Source organism: Falco peregrinus, chromosome 12, assembly GCF_023634155.1.
Source record: "Falco peregrinus isolate bFalPer1 chromosome 12, bFalPer1.pri, whole genome shotgun sequence".
Classification (NCBI taxonomy): domain Eukaryota; kingdom Metazoa; phylum Chordata; class Aves; order Falconiformes; family Falconidae; genus Falco; species Falco peregrinus.
Window position 1 is genome coordinate 10,189,710 of NC_073732.1, and position 25,710 is coordinate 10,215,419.

At 45.6% G+C, this 25,710-nt stretch overlaps 1 protein-coding gene across 11 annotated transcripts in view; it reads right to left on the reverse strand.

Annotated features, from left to right (window-relative positions):
- Positions 1–12,606: 12,606 nt before the first annotated feature.
- The window catches only part of DOCK10 (dedicator of cytokinesis 10), a 162,611-nt gene continuing 149,507 nt past the window's right edge, over positions 12,607–25,710 (reverse strand). For all 11 annotated transcript variants that reach the window (XM_055816762.1, XM_055816761.1, XM_055816764.1 and 8 more), the window contains 6 exons: positions 21,240–21,386; positions 20,519–20,729; positions 18,298–18,488; positions 17,498–17,598; positions 17,022–17,160; positions 12,607–13,350 (listed from right to left, as the gene is read on the reverse strand). In XM_055816762.1, coding sequence (XP_055672737.1) covers positions 13,231–13,350; positions 17,022–17,160; positions 17,498–17,598; positions 18,298–18,488; positions 20,519–20,729; positions 21,240–21,386 — 909 coding nt within the window. In that variant the 3' untranslated portion in view covers positions 12,607–13,230. The remainder of the gene's footprint in view (positions 13,351–17,021; positions 17,161–17,497; positions 17,599–18,297; positions 18,489–20,518; positions 20,730–21,239; positions 21,387–25,710) is intronic.

The following is a 25,710-nucleotide window of genomic DNA, read 5'->3' on the forward strand; positions in this document are numbered from 1 at the left end:
ACGCTGAGGCAACAACATTTGTCTTATAACCTTGTACTGCTGCGATTCCTGCCCAGGGACTGATGGGCAGGGGGACAGATGAGTCAGGAGTTTTGAGTGATGAAAATCTGGCAAAGCTAAATTCACTGCTGGTCAGCGTGTCCCCATCAGCAGACAGAGCTCCATGCACATGACCTTGTGTTTATAAATTTGGTGGGGTCCAAGGCACGTGCCTGCATTGCTGGACCTGTGGGGTGGCCAGCCCAGGCCAGGGCTCTTAGCCATGTGTCTCTTAGCCACGGCACGCCGGTAGGCTGCAGGTTTTGGCTGGCTGGCTGTTCAGCATACCTTCCTGTGCCTGCTACAAACACCTATCGCTGCGTGTGTTTCGCTGCGAAACACTTCAACTTAAAGTCGTTCAACAGCAAGGACAGGGTTTCTCACAGCTGAGCTGCTTTGGCAAGCTGTGCTTGGTAGGCCATGGACCTGGGTAAAATTGTATTCACCTTCAGTCATATCCAAACCTCTCCACTAGGAAGAATAACCACACACAAGGTAGAGTTGCTGGCAGCTGCTGGGCTGGAGCAGCCCCACAGCAATACCCATATGCGACTGCCGGAGCCTGTGCTGTGTTTCAGTGGACTGTACGAACTGCATACCAACTAGTGTTGCAATAGAAAACCCGTGAACAAAATGCAGATGCTTTGCTTCACCCAAAACTGGGAGGAGCTCAGCTCTTTATTCTGCCACCACTTGATATTCTGCAGCTCCCTGCCTGGCACGGTGACATGTGTGTGAACGGTGACATGTGTGTGTACGTGGATGCTGCAGGGGGTCCCTGGAGAAGGGGCTGCACTATGAGCGGAGAAGGTGTGCTGTTGTCGTGCCTTAACCCCAGCTGGCAACTAAGTACCATGCAGCTACTCACTCATCCCTGCCACTGAGGGACAGGGAGGAGATTCAGGAAAAAGATAAAATTTGTGGGTTGAAATAAGAACAACTTAACAATTAAAATAAAATATTATATACGCTACTACTATCAACAATTGTAACGAGGAGAAAGCAATACAATCCAAAAGGGGAAAAAACCCCAAACCAAGTGATGTACCATGCAATTGCTCATCCCCTGCTGACTGATGCCCAGACAGTTCCTGACCAGCGATCACCCCAGGCAACACCCGCCACACCCCCTGCCCCCCGTTTATATACTGAGCATGATGTTCTATGGTATGGAACATCCCTTTGGCTAGGTCAGGTCAGCTCTCCTGGCTGTGTCCCCTCCCAGTTTCCCGTGACACTCCAGCCCTCTTGCTGGCAGGGCATGAGAAACTGAAAAATCCTTGACTTAGTATAAACATCACCTAGCAACAATTAAAAATATCAGTGTTACCAACATTATTCTCACACCCAATCCAAAATGCAGCACCACCTCAGCTACTAAGAAGAAAATTAACGCGATCCCAGCCGAAATCAGGACAGTTGTGAAACCTGCCACCAGCAGAAACTGGCACCTGCACAGCTACTGCCATTGCTGAACAGTTTTTCCAGCTGTCTTGCTTGCCAAATCTGCTCTTTTGCTCCCCTGAAGGTTAGAGATATAAAAAAACCAAAAAGGACTCATGGCTACTCCAGTAAAACAAAGTTTTCTTTTCTCTTTGCAAATCACAATATTTTTTCCCTTGAAAAATCCATCAGCAGTAAATTTGTGGCTATTTTCTATGGCACGCTGCGGCTGGAGCTGTGTCATGCCTCCCAGCCGCACAGCAACCTCCATGCAGAAAGACGGAGTGCCCCTCTCTGGGGCTGAACCCCACCGGCAGAGCACAAGCACCAGCCTTCAGCTTGCCATAAGGTGCACCAAAGCAGCGCCGCAACCTCCACACTCCACACAAGCACAGCGGGGACCGCTGCCCACGCCTTCCCCTGCCACCATAGGGGCTGGTCACAGCGTGGCTGGGCTGCCACAGGTTTCAGTTTCTAGGAGGAGATGGAGGCAGAGGACCGGGACTGAATGTGGAGGTGGAAAGTCTCCTTCTATTACTGCTTAGCAATAAACAACACCCTTCCTTTCACCTGGCACACACTCCCCCTAACCCGTAAGACCTCCATCCCTACGATGCTCTGCTCCCCCTCTGACGCATCTGCCAGTGCCACACCCTCACCCCTGCCTGCCACGAGGCACCTCGTCACGCTGGTGCTCTGGCATCCTGGCTGAGGACCAGCAACGCTGCGTCGCATCTCCAGCCTCACTGGGACGGGCTGGAAGAGCAGCACAGCAGCCTGCCCGCCCCGACGCGTGACTCACAGGAAAGCCTGGGGAAGAGTGCGGCTCACAGCTCCATCATCCCTGCACCAAGCTGAAGCCCAGATCTCTGCCAGGGCAGGATTCTCCAGGGGAAGTTTGCTGTTAGCAGCCACGAACGGTAGCAATGCTGGATTTATTCATCCTATTAAAAATGACCAAGCAAAAAGCCTGACAGCAGCACCAGTCAGGGCTAATGCCAAACACTTCCTATTGCCACTGCGCGAGGGCATTGCTGTGCCCTGAGTCCTTGCTTGATTTCTGACTTTGACTTAACATTTTACACTTCACTGTGGTGCAAAAGGGCCTAATTCTCTTCTGAATCTCTCTGTACAACTTAAGGATGCAAAAAAAGAATATTTCAGTGGGTTTAAAAATGAATAAAAAAAGAAATGTTTTTTAGTGCTTTGATTCTGTTTTGGCTGACACATGGTTTTGATCATTTTTCTCCTATGCATCTGAAGGGATTAATAGGGTTAATGTTAAAATTTCGTCCTGTATTGGCTTTCTCCTTGTTTAATTCTCAGTGGCTGCCTGATTTTAATGGAGAGGTAAATTTACATTTTTCCCTGTTTTCCATTTCTATTTCTCCATTTTCACTCTTCTCAAAGTGAAGACATGTAGATGTCTAAATTATCCCTGTGCTCCACTTGGCCAATCCTATTGCTTGAGGCTCACCAGAAGGTTTGAGATTGCTGCTCTGCTTTAACGTGTTTTCTTCCAAGCAACTTTGAGTAACAGCATGAATATGGGTGGGACACGTGACATGGTCTACAGAGCCCTTGCTCACCTGAGCCTGGCATGCTGGCAGTGCCGTAGCTGGAATCAGTGTCCCCAGGGGTGCTGCTCCACCAGGCCAGGTCACATCTTGCTTTGAATGAATTTCATCTGCAAATGCTCAGCCATACAAAGAAATGCATCCTTCTTGCAATAGAAAGACTTGGCAGAGAAGATTTGCAGCACAAATAAAAAATGTTTTAATAATTGGACAAAACAGCTCAAGCTCTGAAGTCTGCTGATGACGTCTGTGTTTAATACAATCTCCTAACATGCCCTGGCCATGCACTCCCCAGGGAGGGTGCTGATCTGCCCCATCCTCCCAGCTCACATGCCCCTACCCGGGAGGGATGTCCCCACAGGGCCAGCCTGGGTTCCTCGCCGGAGCTGAGCTTCCACGGCAAAGGCAGGTACAGGAGTTCATACCAATTTCTATAGCACTGCCTCAGGCCTTCACCACAGCAATCAGCTAATCATTCACTGGCTACATTAATTACAGGGCTGTTTGGAGTGTCTCCAGTTTTAGGTGCAGGAATACCTCCCTCTCCTCTGTGCCGCCATCGCTCTGCAGAGGAACCCAGAGGCCCATTTTGGTACACTCCCACAACTACAAGTGTTGAAAAATTTCCATACTTACTCTGAGAAGCATGAATTCTGGCTCCAAACTGTCTCACAGGTGCAACCTGCTACTCCTAAGCCCCTTCTGAAGGACAAGAACAGGGTATGCTGGTGCTCGGGCACCCGTGTGAGTGGGCTGCCAGTGCTATCATGCCAGCAGCAGGCTGCCCTCCCTGCTTCGGGATGTTCCCCAGAACCAGAGCCCCCCTGCGCTGTGAAGGGAACCCGTTTCACCAGTGCAGAAGGGCTGAGAGGGTGCCCTCATGCACACAGAGCTGTGGGGCACAGCACCAGCCCCTGTGTGGCTGCTCCGGCCAAGGGGGAGATGCTCCTGCCCCTGCCAGCCCACCCGCTGCTGGACTGCAGCCAACCCTGCCACCCCCACGGGGGCCGCCTGCCCCACCGCCCGCATCTCGCCAGACCACCAACAGCACCTGACACACGTTGCTTCCTTACAAATCTTTTTGTGAGCGTGCTTGGGCAGCTGCCTGCCAGCAGAATGAAAATTACCCAGTGGATTGGCAGGATGAGCCCAGGAAGGTGATGGCAAGTCTTCATCAGCGCTCCCCCATTCACACCGAAGTGGGGAGAAGCAGCATGGCAGCAAAGCGAGGGGGGGATGGGGACAACACGGGGACACGGGCTGCCTTCGGGGCACAGGCACAACCAGTACCATTTGCAGAGGGAGTGGGGAGTAGCGAGGGGAGACCCTGTGGAAATGTTCACAGGCCTCACATGTAGCCGGGTGTGAGAGAATATAAAACTGGCTGCTTTTTGCGCTTGAATGAAAACTTGCTTTACACTCATGACTAATTAAACGCTCCCTTTTAATCACGTCTGCTCATGCGGGCGCAGCGAGGCCGTTGTGGGGAGCGAGCTGCACAACCTCCCAGAAAGAAAACAAGACAGCAAAAATCAATTAACATTTAAAGCATTCTCAGGTTTCATAATCTGATTAGGGAACCACGGTACAAAGTTATTTGATTAATCTATTTAACAGGTAATTGTTTAACTTGTTAATGTCTGTTAAGCATCCTTTCCCTTTTGCAAGGGCCATTTGACTGTGCCTTAACCCCAACACGTGCACAGAAACCCCCACACGAGCCCTGTTACAAGCAGCCCCCACGAGCATCCCGTGGCTGCAGGGAGCCAAGCACCCGTACAACACATGGAACCTCCAGTGCAGTGCCCGCAGCCCAGTAACCTTACCAGTATTGCTTTGGGTTTGAGCATCAGAGGTTTCTGAAAGGGGGCTGATTTCCAGCAGGGGATGCTCAATACTTTAAAAAACCAGGCTTAACCTGAACATGGGAAATAGAAACTCTGAGGTACGTGACTCACAGCTGAAAACCTTGGCTGTGGTTCTGGCCGGGGCTGGCAGCAAAGCAAGGCTACAGAAATGCTTCAGACTTTTCAGAGAGCACTTCAGGCCTCCATGTTGCATTTCCAAGCTGCTTAGTATCTCTCCCTTTAAATGGCTTCTCAAGTTAGTCTGGAATAATCAGAATTAATCTGTTTTATGCCAGCTCCCTGCAAGCACAACATATGCTACAGAGTACAAAACCGTGCCTTGTGCAAGAAAATCTGTACGCTCAGCTGGAGGTTTCCTAACTAGGAGCATGCAACTGGACCCATAGTTACCTGCACAGAACTTGCAATAGCTTTCAAATTAAAACAAGCCATCACTCATGGGAGATAGCCTCATGATTAACAAAGAAGCTCCAAGCAGAAAATCCACCCTAAATTCCAAAATAATAATTATTTCTTACCCTGTTTTCTTTTCTCAAACAAAACATACCACGTGAAATGTACGTGAGAATATTTGTGTCTACGTAGCTATAAGATATCACACCATATGCAATCTGTGCAAATACATCTAAAACATGACTCAAAACTATAGGGAACACCACGTGGCGTTTGCAGGTCACAAAAACATATTGCAGGGCAAGTGACACCCTCACAGCTGTTCTCCGACACAAATGAATGATTATAGCTAACTGAAACAGCATATGGGCAGCACAGCTTAAAAAGCACGCAGAAAACACATCTTCTGTAGAGCTGGGGGGTAATTAACTGAAGAAAGGGAAAGGTGAATTTCTTAGGTATTTCTCAGGGGGAGATGCTCACACTGAGAACTTCAAGATACTTTGCTTCAGTGAATAATTAAGAACTGCACGAAGATTCTCAACAACCAGGACAGGAAAGTCAGTAATTATGACTGCAGTTCTGCATTACTGAGAATTTTCCAATAAATACTTGCACACTGTCAATTCAGTGAAGCATTAGAAGCAATCACACACGTATCCCACACAGACTACGACTCCTGGCCTGAAGGACACTCATTACTCTAACTCCCACCTCGCTGGGCTTCGGGGATGCTCCTAAGGGCACAGGACATGAGCGGCTGCCCAGGATGGATCCCAAACCTCTGTTAGGCACAACTCTCCCGCAGGGCCGGTCCTGCTCCTGCAGCACCATGTGCCAGAATGACTTGGGTGCCAGTGTTTTTGCATCTTGAGGCTGTATGTGTAAAAGAGACATACAGGCTACTGATGAGGAGGTTCTCCCAAATGAGCTTTTTACCATTCTGCCTTAAAATCACTCATACTCTTTTGGCCTGATAATCTAGACACTGTGACAGCTTCCCCTAACACTGCTGGTTTCACTGTACTTTTTATTTTTCACCATCTCAAATACTCCAACACGTGCCTGGGAGGTGGGAAAGTTACTTGATTTTTTTCCATAGCTAATATTTCACCAAGGAAACGTGCTGGACCTCTCTTGAAAAGAATAATAATGTTCTCATTTCCTCCCTGAGCCACCCCGTGAGCTGACGGCTGCCCGGAGCCGCTCTCTGCAGACTGTGAACAAAAATGTGCTGGAAGGTGCCATGGGGGAAGAGAGCTGCGGGTGCCCAGGCTGGGGTCTGCGTGCTGTGCTGCTGGCCACGAGCCCACCCTTGCACCCTGGATCATCACACTGTCCATGCAGGGACCAACCCTGTCCTGTCACAGCCCTGGCTGGCTCCAACGATGGTTTCGAGTGTGTGTTCTCCTCCTGATGTACATGCTGCTGCGTGCACTGGGCAGATGAGGGTTGGGTTTTGCAGCGCTCCTCACTGCGGTGAGCATCTCCATCAGGGGCTGCCGCACTGCTGGCGGGTGCTGGTGTTCCCAGGGAGGGCATAGCTGGAGGGACCAGCCTCATCCAGAGCAAACTCCAGCCCATCTCTGATTTTAGTCATTTCAAAAGGAAAACATTGATTTGGTCTTTCCCAAAGTTTTCCCTACTCAAATTACTTACTCTGTTCAGTGTGACTTGGCAAATAATTTCAGTCGTGTTTTCCAGTAAGAAGCATTACATGTTTGAAGTACAGGAGAGATCTGACCTAGCCACAAAGGATGCAGTGGGAGCAGTGCTGCATGAACTGCCACTACAAGGGGTTTGCAACGAAGCAGGAGTGAATGATGCCGAGGCTTCGCAATCCGAATGCCCTGGCTGTGGCAGGTGCTGAGCCAGGGAACGGGGCTGCTTCAGCACGTCCCATCTCCGAGACGCATGGACCCACCCTCCCTAACTTTGGGCAGTTTTACATCTGCATTCAGACTTTGATCTCTCTCCTGAGCCACGTTCTGCCCTGCACAGGCAGCCCTGCTGTTCCCATCACAGAGCTCACCTGGCAGCAGAAGCCAAGCGGGCGCTCTCCTGCAGAGGAGCTGACCCATGGCAATTTTGCAGCCTGAAAGACCCGCAAGCAGATTTTCTCCCACCAGACTGGGAGCTGTGCCCTTTGTTGTCAGGATGTATATACTTGGGGCCACCACAAAAGCAAAAACCCCCATGCAAAATAACAAAAAGAAAATAATTGCCAAGAACATCAGGTTTCCGATTATTTTGTCTCAGTTGGCTCTTCGGTGTCGGTACAGCTTGCTGCCCCTTGATGTCTCCTGGCAGCCGTGTTTAACCAGCAAAGCTCCAGGATTTTGTTGTAGGGTGAGCTGGGAGGTGGTGGCTCCAGCCACTGCACACTCAGCTCCGCCAGCAGTCCTGAGAGCCTGGAGCCTTAATAGCCCCTGGTGCTTTCATGCCTTCTGTTTGCTCATTAATTTCTGCTGCAAAGACAAGTGCTTTGTTTCATCATTAATTGTCAGCAGTGTTTCTAGCTCCCGCATCAAAATAAGGTGTAGAAGTAGACAACGCAACCAAACCACTCATCCCTCCCACTGCAGGCAGCGCTACGTGGCACAGCAGCACTTTGTGCTTCCGCAGCAATGCCCTGAGCGCTGCTGACATCCAGTCACCAACGGCCCCCCAGTCAGCCGCCCATCGCCCACCCCCTCTGCGCAGGGGCTGCCCCGGGAGAGGCACCAGCTCAGCTGCCTCTGGCACATCCCCGGCACAGCTCATCAGATCCTCTGGCAGCCCCTTTCTACAAGGAGGGGACCTGGAGGAGAAGCGCTGCCAGCTCCGTGCCGCAGCCTCCAGGAAGCAAAGTGAGGACAGGAGGAGCGGGAAGCATGTGCGGGGCTGGTGGGTCCATGCCAGGGGGCTCCTGCTTGAGGGGATACAGCAGTGGTGGAGCTGAAGGTCCTTCCTGGTAATGCTCATAGTTCTAGATGGGCTTGGCTGTTCTTTATCTTTGGGATTAATTTTATTTATCTCAATGCAATTCTCTTAAGTGAGAAACATTCTAGTTTTAAGTTTTTTCTTTCTTTCTTTCTTTTTTTTTTTTGTATTTTTTTTTCTTTTTCTACAGCTCTGGATGCTTTTCTCAAAACCCCTTTTCTCTCTTCTCATTTGGTATTTGATTTTAACATCCTTTAACTATCTGGGTTCAAAATTCACTTCACTGCTTTAATTTGCTTGCTGTGAATGCATAAACACTGATTATTTTTGTGATAATCTAAATATTATGAGAAAAATATCTTGCATGCATAGCAAGCTTGTTAAAAATTGCTAAATGCATTTAAATCCATAGCAGATAAGATAGCCTTGATAGATCATCTGTCTTGAAGAATCACCCTCCCATATTAGTTACAGCTGAAATACCGAGTAGTCAGTTACCAGTTTTAAAATTGTTCAAAACTGAAGCAAAATGTATGTGCAGCCTGATGCTTCCCAGCACGTGGGACATTTTTCACACTGAGGTCCATAACTCCACGTTCAAAACTACGTGTGAATGTAACTTCATTTCTTGCTAGATCTGTGCCTGTGGCACAAGGGCAGCATGTCTTGAATACAAATGGTACAGATCATCCTCCTGTTTCTCATTTGGGTATTATTAAAAAAACAACCCCAATCCAACCCAACCCAAAAAATCACCCCTGTTCTGATCAACATCACGTTGCCGACATAACATCTCTCTGGTGAATGTTAAGATACAATTACCCTGTAAGGAATGATTCCTATTAAACATTTAATACATCTCCCTCTAATTGAAATTTAAGCCTTTGGTTGTGGTTAGGTGTCACTAAAGATGTGATTAAACATAAAATATGTATAACGTTTAACTTCTTTTGGGGTGTTAAGGTAGCTTCCACTAAATAACAAATGTATAATTTCATTTGCATTCTGAAGACTTTTTAAAGTAGCTCAGTTTGAGGCTGGCACGGGCAGATCTCCTTGCTCAGGTGAAGGGGAATCTTTCACACGCTTTGCCTACAGCAGCAGGGGGATGAGAACCTCCTCGGGCTCAGCTTTGCCCTCTGCCTTTCCGCCCCTTGTATCCCTTGATGGCTTCGCGCTGCCCCAAACCTCCTCTGCCACTTTCCTCTGGCTCTGCTGCCTCCCAAAATTCCTCTTCGGAGAATCCACAAGAGCAGCTTCTCAGACTGCACTTAAAAGTCTTATGCGAAACCATTTGCTGTGAAGGTCTAATGCAGAAAAATGCAGATTTTCCTCTTACACAAGCAATCTGAATGTGAGAGCTGAACACGCTGAGCATCTGCAAGGACACCAACAACAGTGCTAAATCAAGCGCTTGCACATACGCGTTGTTTTTCGCCTGCTATTAATAATCTTGCTCACAGCCTAAAAATCAGTCCTTGTCAAAGTCCCACCTGTAGAGGTAAACACCTCTGTAATTCCACACTTAGCAAGAATTTAGACTTACTTAAAGAAGCACTGGCAGCTGTTTTCCCTGTCCATCTTTATTTCTTTTCTTCAAGCAGCACATTTAACACAATGTTGCCTGCAGCATGTCTCACAGCCACCTTTGCCTGTCTCCCTGGGGCAGCTGTGCTCCGGCCATCGAAGCCCTGCCCATCCTGCAGTAAAAATAAAACCTATGGATGCCAGCAGCAGGAAAGTCCGTTTGCTCTTGGACGTGTCTGCCTCCCTGAACTGCTCTTCTCTGTGTGTTTTACCCACCTTATGCTTATTGTTTGTGTGTAAAGGAAAACAAGTGAAGTTTGTTGTGTGGTTGTTTTAAAATTGTTCTAATGTTTGAAATAAAGCAAGTTCAAAGGATCACTTTCAAAAGTCATTGAAACATAAACCCAGCTGTAAGAAAACACTGTGAAATAATTTACTGGAGAAAACCTCAGCTCCGAGAACAGCCACCCGTGTCCTGGTGGTTGCCTTAGACAAAAGGAGTCTCAGAGCAGAGTTTTAAACAGAAAAAAAATAGCGTAGACCTCATGTAATCCTAAGAGTTTGAAAAGCAGGGATTGTATGAAAAGAGCCCTTCCTCACAGTGCCTGCTCTGTGGCACGCAATCCCCGTCAGGCACCAGCCTTTGCAACACCGTGCAGCTCTGTGGGGGCTGGATGTGGGATTCAGTGCCGACACATCTAACTTCTGCAGTTTTGGTTGCTCAACTTTACGGCAATAAAGGGCCAAATCCCATCTTTGTAATAATCCCTACAGCCTCACAGGCCTTCTGCATTTCTCTCATTCTCACCCCTCAAAACACTGGGACAATCCATGGTTTAATGCTTTGTTTTCTCTCTCTGATGCAGCCCCAGTTCAAAGCTAATGTTTGCTAATTGCTTTCACGCAGCTATGTTGGAAGTGCTTGAACACAGCAGGAGATGAAGAGCCATCTGGAATAAGGACACAGCTACACACAAGCCTGAGCATCTTTAACACCAACAATAAGATAACAGCCAGAATACAGACTGGATTTTCAAAGTCCCAGAGGAGGCTGCAGAAATGGTGGCTTAAAACAAACCAAACCCCACAACCCTTAGAGTTACACATGAAACTCATTTTGTGTGCAAGCTATTGAGAAAACAATCCAGGGATCTCCTTACCTCCGCTTTACAGACCACAGTGTGGCTTCAGACCAGGCTGGTGTCAGCTTGCAACACTCCCCCGGTGCGAGCCACACTTTTGCAATCCAGTTATTCCCAAAGATGCCCAACAAATTCAGTTGCTCAATTCTTGTGGATGCTACTTAGAAATGGTCTGTCTCCAGATCACCTTGGTCGTTTCTGAAATACCCATCCATAAACACAAATCATAGTAAACGCAAAACGAGTCCAGTGAGACCGACAAACCAAGGGACAAGAGGGCTCGATGCTCAGACTTACCTGCTCTGTCCTGCGGGTTCCCGCTGTCGCCACCGATGACTGGTTCCTCCCATATATACAAATGAGCAAATAACTTCATCTACCACTGCGTATAGAGTATTGGCGCGATTTAACCCCAGCTGGTAATTAAATGCCACGCAGCCGCTCACTCCCTGCCCCTCACCCAGAGCGATGGGGAGGAGAATCGGAAAGGAATGACAAAACTAGGGCAAGTATAAAGCAGATTAAAATTTGAGCCAGAAATCATTCTTTTTGGCAGACTATTGGTTTTGAACAGTGCGGTGCCTGAACAGCAGAGCTGGGCGTTTTGAGGTGAGGATGGTGAAGGTGCCTGGCTCCTGCTCCAGCCGCGGTGCATGCTGGCGCGCAGCATGCCACCAAGAGCTTGGGCTGTCACCAAGTCACAGGCATGGGCTTGCGCTGCCACAGGACTAACTGGAGCAGGGCCCATCCCAGCCCACGGAGCGCCCATCTCGACTGCTCCCCTCTTTCCTCCCCCAGGAAAGAACACCATGTGGGTTTCAACCCTTCTCAAAGATTTTTTTCTGAAAAATCCCCGATCTGGTGATAGTGAGACCCTGCAGCCAGCGCTGGCAGTACCAGCAAGCAAGGCAGAGACTGGGTGGTGGCACTTTTACCTTGCATGTACAGATGGGGTGAATTTAGAGGCCACCCTTGGCTCTTTTCTGCAGAGCCAGGCTACAACTTGAGTTGAGATTCACCAGTTGTGAACTGGGAGTGTCATGGGAAGAGATACAGGCAAAGAGGTCAGGCAGAATGAGGCAACACACTGCAAAAACCCTCCTGGTAGCCCACACAGCAAGGCACAGCGCTGGCCTCTGACCTGAACGAACGCTCCTGAGCCTGTGGAGGACTTCGGGGAATCACCAGGGTTTCCCCAGGGAAAATGAACCACAGTTTAATGGAACTGTGGGGACTGCAAGCACAGAAGAGAGGGATCCTAAAAGAACAAGCAGGGACCCCTGAAAGCAGGGATTTCCTATGGGTAAAGGAATGAACATGGAGCGTGTGAGTGCTGAGGTTAAAAGGAACTCATAAGAGCTGGCAGAACCACTCCACCTCATCCCAACACAACGTGGAAACTGAAACACACGCCTCACGGGAGGCACATGGTTTCCCCACAGCCCCCAAGCAAATTCTGAGGCTACAAACTTAAAAGGATGAGCAGAGCTTCCTTGGCCTCAAGCAGGAGTACACTGAGCCCCGGGTTCCCAGGGTGGCCTCAGCCTGGGGCCACGGAGCAAATCTGAAGCCAAGTTCTGCAGATGGTTGGAAATGTCCCCATCACAGCCGCAACACAGCAGACAGCCGCGATGCAGGAGGCATCCTGATCTCACCACTTCGGAAAGTGCTGACGTGGGAATGAACCAACGCACAGGCCTTCAAAGAGAAAATTTTATGGACGCTTTTATACACATACACAAATATTTTAATATAATGGTAACTGAAATGTTATCTATAGTCTTAGTACTGTCATAATTAACTAAAAAGATAATTTTTAAATTTTGTAAAAATGACATATTTTACACATCTTCTATTTACAATTGCAATATACTTAAATGTTATAAAACATCCACTCTGACCTTTAAAATATATGTATACTAGGACTTAGTATTAGATATATTATAATTTATAGCAAACTTAGGGTTTGCTGTGTACCTATCTGTTCAATGGGAATTTCATAATCAGCCTGGCTTAATAAAGGCTGTTCAAAACCAAAACCAGACAACAACAACACCGAAAAAGATGGGGAATGTGCAAATATTGGGGCAGGCAAAAAAAAAAATAATAAAAATATCAAGCTTGCAGTTTTAAAAAATAACATCATGAAGAATTCCAATAAATTAAAATCATAACTCAAAAATCCTTTTCCTGGCGCTGTCCATGACCAAATAAATTTTCAGTACTATTAATGTAAAAGGAAAAAAACCCCAGAGAGCAAAAAAAACCCAAACCCCAAAAAATCAGCCACCCCAAGTCTTCGTGTTGCCCATGCTGCAGTCAAGCATCAGGGTTTGCTGGGGTGGCTGCTGCTGGCACAGACGAGCTGGCTCTATTGATGACTCGTGAGTAAGTGCGCTCCATCCCTTGGTGTTTTGCCGAGTCCTCCTTGTACGCAATCTTTCCATAAAAAAGAAAAGGGAAGGAAAAAAATTAACAGTGAGAGAGATCTGAATACTTTGGTGTCTGAAGTATTAATATAAATTAATATAAATTAAATGAATAAAAAAGTCTAACCAAGGGTTTCCCTTTATTTATTTATTTATTACACAATGATGCTAAAGATCTGACAGAGGTTTTTTGCTTTGGGACCCAGAAGTGACAGGAGGCTGCAGCGAGAGGGAGGATGTCCTCTGAACCGGGGGGATAAATGGGACTGGGCTAGGGTCACAGCTTCTGCCAAGCGGTGCTTCATGGGGTTCCCTGAACAATGTTTCTCTAACAATTCTAACACAAACACAACTTAGAAGTCACCTACATTTTATAAACTCAGCAGACACCTGCACTAGCACCTATTGACCGTGGTACAAGCCAGCCCCAGCTGCACCCACGCAGTCACTCGGGGCACGCCGCATCCCCACCGAGCCTCACACAGAGCAGCCGAGGAAACACGTCCCTTAGCAGGGTCTGGACCACTGCCGGGCTGAGGCTGCAGGCAGAACTGTACTCTGGGAGGAGCAGTGGCAAAAGCTTGTTCTGCCCTGTCCTTTGTATAAAGCTTTAGCAAGAAGGAAGATCTTTTTTTCTGAAGTTCTTTTCAGCCTTGGTAATAGCTGTTCTTCCTACTTCTATAAACACAGACTGAAAACCCGCCTTTTCCCATGGGACACTATCTTGAAGCATCCCCAGCAGAGACACGGGCCACCCCCACTGACCATGCAGCCATCAGCAGTGGAAGAGAAACCTCTCCCCTTCACAAAGCTCCAGGTTTAATCTTACGCTATCAAGCCCCAGTTATCCCCGGTCAGGGCTGCAGGTCAACCCTAGCACATTTATCACTTGGGCGGACATGACCACACCGCCTCCACGTACAGCTTTGGAGCTGCTCCCATGCAGCAGGTGGAGGGACGGCACTGGGACTCAGCACCACCCGGCAGTGCCCAGCAGAGCCAGGGAAGCTGCGAGGAGAGCGGGGCAGCAGGACAGAGCGCAGGCAGGCTGCGGGGCACACTGCCTGCCCAGCTGGGACTCACATCCAGCGCTCTCCCCCGGGGCATCAGAGTCAGAGAGCTCGGGGCGGCTGCTGCTGCGCTGGGCTGTACCACTCCTCTGAAACACACGCAGCTGGGCTTGCACACTCTCCACTGCACCCCAGCGTGGCCTCAGCCTGCATTCCAGTTGTCCCAGGGTATGGGCACAAGCAGCATGGTGGGCAGGGCTGTGAGAAGGGGACCACACTCACAGGGCAAGGGGGGCTTGGCTTAATTGGTACCTTTCTATGCCATTTGTCCCTGGCCCTTCCATCCCGCCACTTTTGCTACTACAGGCACGTGCTTTTGCATTAGGAGGTTCTTGTCAAGCTGCCCCGCTGAGCTCCCCAAGTTCATGACTAGGATCCTAAAGAACATGCACCTCAACACTGCTCACGGACAATACATCACACGTGTACCTTGTCTTTTTTTCTTTTTTTTTTTTCACTCCCTGAGCAAGGGATTCGTTAGATGTGAAACTGAACAAACATACCAAGTAGAAAAACCAGCAAGTAAGGAAAGTACATGACATTAAAAGAAAAAAAAAAAATAGATGTAAGAAAAATGAACATACCACTTTTGGCTATAGTATTGAGGGAAATGTTAGACAGGGAAGAAGAGAAGCTGTATAAGCAAGGACCATGACAGAGCTGTCAGAAAAGAAAAACAGAACAAAACAAAACAGAGAAAAACATATGGTGATGAGAGAGTCACTGTCAGTGGGTGAGCAAACAAACCCCTTTTGAATACGACAATGGAAAAGATGGCAAATCTTACTGGTGTAAAGCACACAGCACAGTTATAAGAGAGCCTCAAGCTTTCCAACTGCAAGGTAAATATTTCAGCCACAGTTTACAGCATGGGACTCCTCTGAGGCAGTGCTGTGCTCAGAAGTAGGGAGTTCATGAATTCATTGCAAGAGGAGCAGAATTTTCCCGGAAAGCCACGTTGCCTGGAAAACTGGGCTGTCACTTGTAAGGCTTCCCCGCAGGGCTCAAGTAGGAGACTGGTTTTCAGCGTGGACTGTCAAATTCAGATATTTTAGTTAAACAGATGGTGATTTTGACTTTTGCTGGATGAACTCTTAACTTTACATATTTACATTGTTATGTTCAAGTAATTTTATGTTATTTAGTCTTTTCATTTACATGACGAAAACTCAGAGCTCACTGATATAAATACAGGTGTGAGTATTTAATAGAACTCACCAAATATTTTATGAATGCTGAAACTCATGGGCCGCTCATACCTCATTTAAGTTGACCATGCATTCTCCATTCTTGTGGGAACAGTAGCTCACACAAGAGACAAGGTACTGCCTGTGCACATTGACTGGACGGCCAAAATAACTTGCACAGGAGAGGCATGAACACGGAGTAACAGATGATACCCTTAATATTTACATACTTACATAACAAACAGAGATAAATATTAGTTATGATAAGATTACTGGAATGCTTGAGGTTCTGAAATCTTTATACACCTGAACAGGAAAGGAGCACAACTCTCAGAAGAGCAACCATCAAGCTAGCCCCCCACCTGACATACACCGAGCCTTCAAAGCAATTACACCGCTTTACACCCTGTCAAAAACTAGCTTGATTCCACAGTAAGTATAACAATGGGCCAAAAATCCTGATAAATCCTTATTCTCTTCACGTATGAAGAGAAGTAATACAGCATGCTCTGATGGGGTGCCAATTGGACACTTCTGTGAGACGCCATCACTGATACCAATGGTTAAACAAAGTAACTCTGTACACAATCAGTGCTTATGTGTGCTATAGGTAACGCAGCGCAACCACTGCAGAGTATTTCTCAGATGCAATCTAAGGTGGCCTACACACAAGCATGCAGAGAAATAATTAAGCATGATTTAATTTGCATCTAAGTATGCAGAATCATTCAATATTTAAATTAAAACAGAAAACATAATAAAAAATATCTGCATAGACACAACAATAGAGTAGCTGCAAGTATGCACTGAAGTCCAGTTCAGTATTTTGGGGTGCATTTCATACAACGTTGCCATGCATGCTTGTCCTTCTGAAGCTGCTAACAGCTGAAATATATGGCATGTATTTTGACAGTGTACTTCAATATAAAAAGATAAAAAAGAAATAACTCTTGCTCTCAAAGCTGAATACAAATAGAAACTATAAAGATACCTCCTCCAGTTATAAGCTAGATCTTGAAAGCAATTTACTGTTTTAATTAAATACATCACAGCTGTAGGATAAGGCAAGCAAACCATAAAACTGATTATCTTTCTATGCCTCTAGACCTCAGTCTGCATTTAGCCTCATGAACATTCAACTTTTTTGAATTTGAATTTTTTCATTAATGAATTTTTTTTTCTCCAATATGTAGCTACAGGTAGAAGACAAACCTTTGTCGATCAGTCAAATTCATTATGTATAATAAACCTGGATTTAAAAAAAAAAATGTCGGGTGGGAGGGAGTAAACTATATTTTCTCAGTGACTGTTGCACTGCCAGGTTTTACTTCCCTTTTTTTTTGCTCTACAGCTTCATTTGTCACTAGAAGACACAATTAGCTACCCTCATTCAGCCCAACCAGCACCAAAACAGATGCTCTAACCTGTTCATTCATAACTGCAGAGAGCTCGCTGAGCATGTCCTTATAATGAGACTTCATCTCTCCCTGATATTCAAATTGGTCCTCCTTAATAAGGCGTTCGTTGACATCAAGAGCATGTCCACATGCCTCTGCAAATTGCCTACAAGCACAAAAACACAAAAAACAACCCCATAATTTTTGTAGTAATGAAAAAACTGTCTATCTATATATATAAACACACACAAATCCTACTGTACTTCTCTCCCTTGCAAATTACACCTTGTTAGAAATGAATTTCAGAACTCATTCTCAGATCAAGAGGAATGTAGGCTGCTAGGATAACCCAAAACTTCCATAAATGTTTTCTTGGGAATGACTTGGAAAATAGGGTGAATGCAGATGTAAATTAGCCTGGTTCAGTTCAGCCTGATTCCATGTCACACCTACTCACACTACTCCTACTATGCAGAGGAGGGAAATCTAAACTGAACGTTTACCTGAAGATTTCCTTCAGAAGCTTAACTTGATTATCAGGATATCTCTTGGCATTTGTCTCTTCAAGGAAAGCTCGAGCATAGGCCATCGGTCCAGCATTTACCTGGGGGAAAACCATACAACTTGGGTGCAGAGAACAAGCAGTTTATTGTAATATTCTCTTGTGTTCCAAGGCTTGGGGACTGGCCTCAGGCAACCAAACCTGTGTGAGGAACATCACCTCACTCCTCTTGTCACCCGGATGAAATCTGGAGTTTTACTGAAGAAAAGGGAGCTGGTCAGCCTTGCACAAACTGCAGATCCCTGCTGGACTTTCAAAGTCCTCAGCTAGGTAACAATCTAGAAAGCTGTATGCCTGAAGACATTTTAACAAGGGAACCAGAAATACACACACCTCTCACCAATCCCAACTTTTCTAAATTGGGAATGACAACCCCAATCCTAACAAAACTCCCTTTAAAATATCTGCATGCCCAGCTGTATGATGGGTTGTATTCTCAAGTGGCACATGATGGTCTTGCTGGAAAGGTCTTAACATTTATTTAGAGAACATTTGACCGAAATAGTTTTGCACGTAATATTTGCACATAAATGCGGCAAATCTCATCGACATCAGTGGAAAACTTTCAGTTTCCCTACATTTTTAGGGTGGGCTTCAACAGCACTGGAATACAAGACATAACCAGAAATATAAAATAGAAAAACCATGTCTGGAATGATGAAAACCTGAATAAAAATTTAGGTAGAGGCAGAAGACAAAAAAAAAAAAAAAAAAAAAAAAAAAGCAGCAAATTTTCATTACCTTGACACTGACACTTCCTTGGAGTTTGAGCTGCAGTCGGATCATGTCCACTTCTTCCATTGTGCAAAGCTGATTGAGCTCTGAGACTTTTTTGGACATCTCATCAATGGCTACTTCGATAGGGTTCAGCTCTGTGCTGGTTTGGCTTATGACTTGAATACGCTTCTTCACATAGGGAAACAAGTGACTGGCTACTCGAAAGCAAGAAATGTATCAGAGAAACTCACCCAACAAGAGAGCAGTTAAGAAAGCAAAACTATTAAGTTGAAGTATTAACTTTTGACCTTGTTAATCTCTTTATCAATGCATACAAATTAAGTTTTAATCACCAAATGAGCAAAAGCGAGACAGCAGGCACTGGAAGAGCATTCCTTTTGGATTCGTCACTGTTTGCTACTGAGCTCTGTCACATTCATGTGGCTAAAATCTCTCACTGTCAGATTTTAGTATCCCAAAATTTCTTCTAATAACTGCTCTGGGAGCTGACAGAAGAGTAAACCATTGATAAACCCCTTCCTTCCAGTCAAGGCCTTCTCACGGATCTCAGGGGGTCTGGCAAAGGTACTGTTATGGCACATGAAGCCTGATCTGAGCTAACAACCTTTTCCTGACTGCTCCACATACTTTGGAAGGCTTCCCAAACTCCACGTATGCCTTCCTCTGGTGAGTGTCTGCTGCCAGTCAGCTCAGATCTAAATGCGCTCCGGCTTACAGGGTGGCTCTCCTTGGAGAGCCGGAAACCCAGGACTTCCAGAGCAGAGCACCAGCAATCCACAGTCTGCGGCTCCACTGCACTTGTCCTCTGTGTACCACAGGCAGCAGGTTCTGCAGCAGAGATGCTGGGTGGGTACCATTACAGCCACCCAGCACCTCTGCACAAGCACGATTAACTTCCACTGCTCCTCCAGTCACATCAGTAAGCCTTGCTTTCTTCTCAAACTAAGAGCACTTCTTTTTACATAGGAAGCAAATGAAAATATATGACTTTATCGAAGGGGTGGGGTGCAGGGAGAAAAAGATGCTTCCTTTAGAGACAAGCACTGAGGTGAGGCAGGTGTCAGAGGGAAAAGCAGGGGAGAAGAGAAGGTCATCGAATTCCCACCTAACGCTGAAGATAGGGCCTGGCTGGCTGAGAGTGGTGGGAGCTGATGACAGCATGTAATAACCTAGGGAAAGTATTGCTGGAAGAACAACCCTCTCTGGTTTTGCCAGACATACTCTAACAGCTGCACTTTCAGGTCAGTGAAACTACCTGCTTCAATACACATCTCAAAACACCTACCGCTGCTCCAGCACTTACAAATACCACGCACAAGCTGCTACAAAGGAGCTTACAAGCAAAGCTGCGTCATGTAACAAGATGCCCTCAAACATCGGTGCTTTTCTCTTGACTTGCCAGAACAAAACTTTCAGGTGACTACGCCTGCACTGTGAAAGTAGCTTTCCTCACTCTGCCCTTTGGGAGAAGCAGATGCACTGAAGTCGGTGGGGAACTGGATTTTCTGTCTCTGAGGAGCCTTTGGTGTGAACATCAGCCTCTCTGCTCATGGCTGCCCATGAGAACAACGCCTCTGTCTCGGGCAGTTCTCATACTCTCAGCCAAAATCCAGAAAGGTCAAGTTCCAGTAGTAGTTTCACAAGGGATGCCTCTTTAAAAAGAGATTTCAATGATGATAAGGAACTAAACATTTTCTGTTTAATATGACTCAGTAAGAACAGACATATCTAGCGCTCCCTGACGTTCCTGTCTTAAAACACTGATTGTGCCCAATGAGATGAAACCTCACCTTTCACTTAAAAAAATTCTATATAACTTATCTTACTCCAACTTTGAACAAAAATCTGTATCTTTGTTTTACTCTTCTTGGCAGAACAGGCACCCTACATCTTTGCTTTTTCTTTGACTTTATTATGAAAAGAACAATGGTTGAGTGCTAAGCTGCCTCAAGCAGAACCACTCCCAAATTACATCACTGCAAGAACAGTTAAGATGTCAATAACAAGGAAACCAGCTAAGACAGCTGATGACTCCACAAATGAAAATAACTTTCCCTAGTAAGAAAGCACATACTTTGCCAGCGGACACATTAAAAAGAGTACTTATCATTCTGCACAACACGCTGTGCCTATTGACTGCGGAAAACCTGGCACGTAAAACGTGCTGCTGGGCTTAACTGGCCAAAGTGGGACGGGAGAGGGGAAGCTGCCTGAGCAAACGTACTTGTCAGGATTGTGCGCCTCTTGCACTGCTCTTCTACACCTCCGTGCTTTTTTCCTGAGAGTGTGAAAGGTGTTTCAAACACAAAACGGTTGATGTTGTGATGCATTTCAAAGTCGGTCTTTCTATCTTCAGCTTCTTTCTCTTCAAAGAAAGGTGTGACATATGTCACCTGGATATATGCATATTTTGGATCCAGATCTTTGGGGTTGACCTGTGCAACAGTGGCAAACATCATAAAATTCTGTTAAGTGTGATGAGCTTCCAAGGCATGCATTATATTTCTTATACTTTTATCTATCATAGCAATACTGATTAAAACAGAGATTTCCAAATGTACTATTCAGACTGCAGATTAATGCAAAGATACTTAACTAAGAGGCCCCTAAGAACAGTGGAACTTTTGAACATAGCCATTGGTAGAAGTAGATGAAAGCTAAACGAGAGAGAAAACAACTTGCTCCCTCACTGCGGTAAATATCCACATGCTCTCAGCAGGCGTATGATGCAATATGCTCTCTTCCCACCAACTGTGATGCCCTGCTATAACATTGTCGTTTCCATAAAGCACCTGCCACACTATGAAGTGAGAATCTTTTTTTGGTTGCAGAATAGGTTATCATAGTTTACACCTACACTCAGTTCACATTCATTCAAAACAGCTCAAAACATGAACCATGCGCTCGGTTCTCCCCCTCATGCAGAAACCGCACATCTTTTGTACCTTGTTGGAATCCTGGATGATCTTCACATTATCTATTCCAAACTTGTCTGCGTACAGTTTCATCAGCCTTTGAGAGATCTCGGACAAGCCGGTTAATTTGGGTTCTTTATAGATATACTCTTTACCTTCCTCTTCTTCAAAAAAACCCTGTTTGGAAAGAAATGGAAGGATACAGTGAACACAACAGACAGGGCAAGGCCTCAAGAAGGTGCTTACATCAGGAATCAAGGTTGCCTGTATGCCCACCAGAGCATCCAATATGCCATTTCCAGCACCTAAGTTAAAAGCTTACCTCTCTCCTAGAAGACACATACCTAGAGATCTGCATTTATGGCCTGGTATCTCTGAAGTTACCCGGGAAATTTATTCATGTAAGAGACCTAACTGTTTAAAGAGTTAATGTGCTTTCTTGAGAATGCTGTTGTGTATGTCTGATGAAAAAAAACCCTAATGAATTAAAAATTCTTTAAACTTTAATTGTTTGGCTGAATTAACTATATCAGAAGCACTATGCTAGCAGAACATGAGTGTAACAGCTGTTTGCTGGATGCCCAGCTCAGCTGGGGTGCACGCAGCATGCCACTGCTGCCCACAGCCATTCACAGGGCCCTGGTATGGAGATCCTGAAAGGTCATATGGAATTGCAGCATTTTCAGAAATAATTACTAAATGATTCACATTTGAAAAGGGAAAAAAAAAGAAAGACACTGTGTGCTCCTTTGCAAAAAAGCTCAACCTTTTAAAGGTCATTTACTTATTACACTGGATGGACTTGGCAGAGCTTTAATAAAAAGCTCCATCAAAGAGCTAAACAAGAACCTGTCAAGCTTCAGAAGAAAAACTGACCTCAGAAAATTAACACAGCATTGCGTCATGTGCAGGTGAGACACTCAACTGCTACATGATGAACATGTACATCAACACTCCAAGAAGAGCTCTCCCAGCTGAGCAGAAAGCAGCAGGTGCCCCATTAACAAGGACTGGATTTATCCCAATGCCATGAGAAACACCAGCCCTCCTTCCAGGATTTCATATGCTGCTGATGAAATCTGGCGGTGTTAACCACTGCAGCTGCACCCAAAGCCTCCTCCTCTCACCTTAACACAAAGTGACCCAAAGGAAAATACCTGCAGCTGGAGGGATCAAGGGGAAAGGCAGACAGCATCAATGATGTCAAACCCAAGGCCCTTTGAACTTAACATGATAGGGCTTGGACAGCTAATTCTACAATATGCCTGGCAAATTCTGGCAAACTGCCATCTGTTGAAAAACAGAGACGCACAAATAACTCCAAAATATCTTTGGAAGGTACTCATGCAAAATCCAGTCTTTTCATGTTGAAGCATATTTCAACTTTGGCCAGTAAAATTATTGACTAGGCAAATCTTCACAAAAGAAATATACAGAATTAAAATATATTAGCTGTACATTTCAACGTCTGTTTAGGAAAAAATCCCTAAGGTTTACTTCAATAGGGATTAACAAATATGAGCACCTCTGACTTCTCTTTTAGTGAGGACAAGGGGCAATAAAATTGAATTTTAGTGTGGCAAGTGCCAAGAGCACTGTGGGCATTACTGGAAACCAATGACTAACAGCAGCTTGTCCAATAGTATCTTAATCAGTCTCACAGTGACCTTCTAACATTGCACAATTTTTAACAATATTGTCAATTAATCTCCATAGGCATATGAAGAACTTCACAGTTTAATTAGAGAACAAATCTACAGCTCAAAAACTGACACCCTATAAACATTTACTGAGCTGGCCAGGCAATTGACTTTCTATTGATTTCACTGAGAAAAGATCTGCAGGATCATAACCTGCTTTCTGGTCTTGTTTGCACTGAAACAAAACTGCTTTATGTGGGAAAACTTCATTAGTTTCATGCAACCATACTTAAACACACTACTTGGGATTGCCTCTGTCACAAAACATCTGTTTTCTGTTACTATTCAGTGTTTACAACAAAACCCCTCGTGTTTTCCAAATCATAGCAAGCTAGATTATAGTTTATGCTCTTAAACACTGATTCTGTGTATGTTTGCACACTGAAGTATGTGTTTATATGTAAGTGCCAAATCTCTGTACTGATGCTGCCTGGCACACTAAGATGGTATCTGCGTTAATGGTTTTGCTTAGAAAAATACCTGAAAACAAACAACTAACATATTTAGTTATGTTTCTGATGCAAGAGACATCATTTAAGTACATATTCCCTACAATATTTCAGCTGACGGGTGACAGGCAGACGTTAATTGCAAGCTATAAATAATCGTGTCTACCATATGCTCTATGGCTGGCAAAGCCTATTGAAAGTAAGATTAAATACTTTACAGGAGCCAAATATCCTCCACTTTCAGGATTTTAAAATATTAAGCAGCCAATGTTACATTATCAATACATATGCCTAGATTATTTTCATACTGGCTGGTTTTACCCTGCAAGGACAATGCAGCTTTACAGGTGAAAATTATTACATGGACAAGCTGAAGGTAATGGAAGAGAGATGATTTCCCAGACAGTGGGTTATTGGTTTCCACTGAGCTCTGATGTGCTGAGAGTCAAGCTGCAACCTGGGATTGTCACTGTGGGAGCACTGAAAAGGCCCTTCTTCCCGGTGCGCCCTCAGACACATCCCTTGGAGCTCACAGGAAACCAGCCTCTTCTCTGAGCTCGGCTGGAAGAATACACACCAACCCCAGAGCTGGCGAGCTGAGGTGAAGCCTTCTGCTTTACCTGCCAAGAATTAGCATCTAATGGATCCTCCCCTGTCAGTACCAAGTGAACGTCTCCTCCCATGGTAAGTGAGGCTGTTGTACTATTTGCTCAGGAAGCTACAGCTGTTTCACCGCGTTTGGAAAAGGGGCCACATTTTTGGCTTTCAGACATGAACCTGCAGCCAGCTTACCATGGTGAAAATCTGCCCTCCAGCTTCTACAGCTTCTTGCACAGATACGAGAACAAACCCTCAGCTCTACCTTTACCTAACACTGCTCTGAAAACAAGTCTTGAATGTCTTTGCTTATCAGCACCACACAATTTTCCAGATATTCACCACATTTAGAGCTTTTTTTGTTTGTTTTAATTCAAGAAAGATACTGACTTTTCAAAACACTCTGTGAATAAAATCATAAGCACTGGCTGGTGGCCACTTGGTGGTGCAATGAGATGTTGTCACCCAAGGCCCTTAAAATTTGCAGTCTACAACAGCAGCTGCCGTGAGATCCGGCTCTGTGAGCTGGCAAATAAAGCTCTCTGGTGAAAACAACCAACTACATCCTCCCCCAGGACTACATTCACTCAATTCATCCTTCCAGAGGGTCCCTGCAGCAATGCAGCAGCTAAATACTGAAGAACGGTTTTCAGGTGCAACTGCAGATTTTTTCTCCACTAAGAACCCCCCAAATTCTCCTGCAAACAGAATTTGCAGTATTCTTTTGTCCTTTAATCGGCTTTCTCCGCAGTTTTTGTTTCAGTTAAGGAACAGCAGTGTTCCATTTTTACAAAACATATATATTTATTGATACAATTGATAAAAGTGTTTAACGAATAAATGCATATGTGTAATGATACATCTTTTTATACGTGTGTGCTTCCATATGTACCCGCTCACAGGTATTTTATGGAACAGTGTATGTGTAATGCTGAAAAGGAATCCCATACCTGCGCACCGAGCATCCCACACCTGCACACCGAGTTTCCTTCTGTGGCATTTCCTTTGTAGTGGCCTAAGCAGAGCGATTCATGTTGCTTTACACTGGTTTAACTGTGTAACACTAGTAAAAACCTGCAACCATAAGCTTTGGGGAGGAAGTGTGCAAAGTCTGCCAGAAGCAAAAAAATAAAAGGGAATTGCTTTTAATGTTTTAAATGAATTGGGCACTGAGACTCCTTTCCGTATGGAGGCCTGCAATGCTCTTGGCAACAGAGGGACCGAAAGGCCTCACAGCTTTCCACTTGCACGGCCAAAATGGACGCAAGTGGCACTTGGGAAAACAGGGACTGACAGAAATACAGAAAGGAAACCTTCCAGAGGGAAAAAATATGCAGGCAGAGCCAGCATATGGGAATGGACTGTTCCCTTTCTCCTTCCAGGTCAGCTTCCTCTGTAGCTCCCACACCTGCTGTGGTGCTTTGTGTACTGGTAAGCCCTCCTGAATCCGTTCTGCAGACACACTCCTATTATCCTTGGTAAATGAGGCACAAGTAACGCCCCTGGGAATGATCTACCTGTAGTTATTTGCGCTGTGCCATACGCTTTTGTCACTATGCCTCTGCAAGGAGTGATAAGAACATTCCCGCTTTCTCCCACGTAACATTGCCCTGGCAAAAGGGAAGGAGGAAGCTGGGATGGATGCTCAGTGTCTGGTCCGAGCAATATGCAGCTATGACAGTCATACGCTTTAAAGCACTAAAGCTGTTTAAATGAAGTGGCCCTTGTGGCACTGGCAGCTGAAAAGTCATCGCA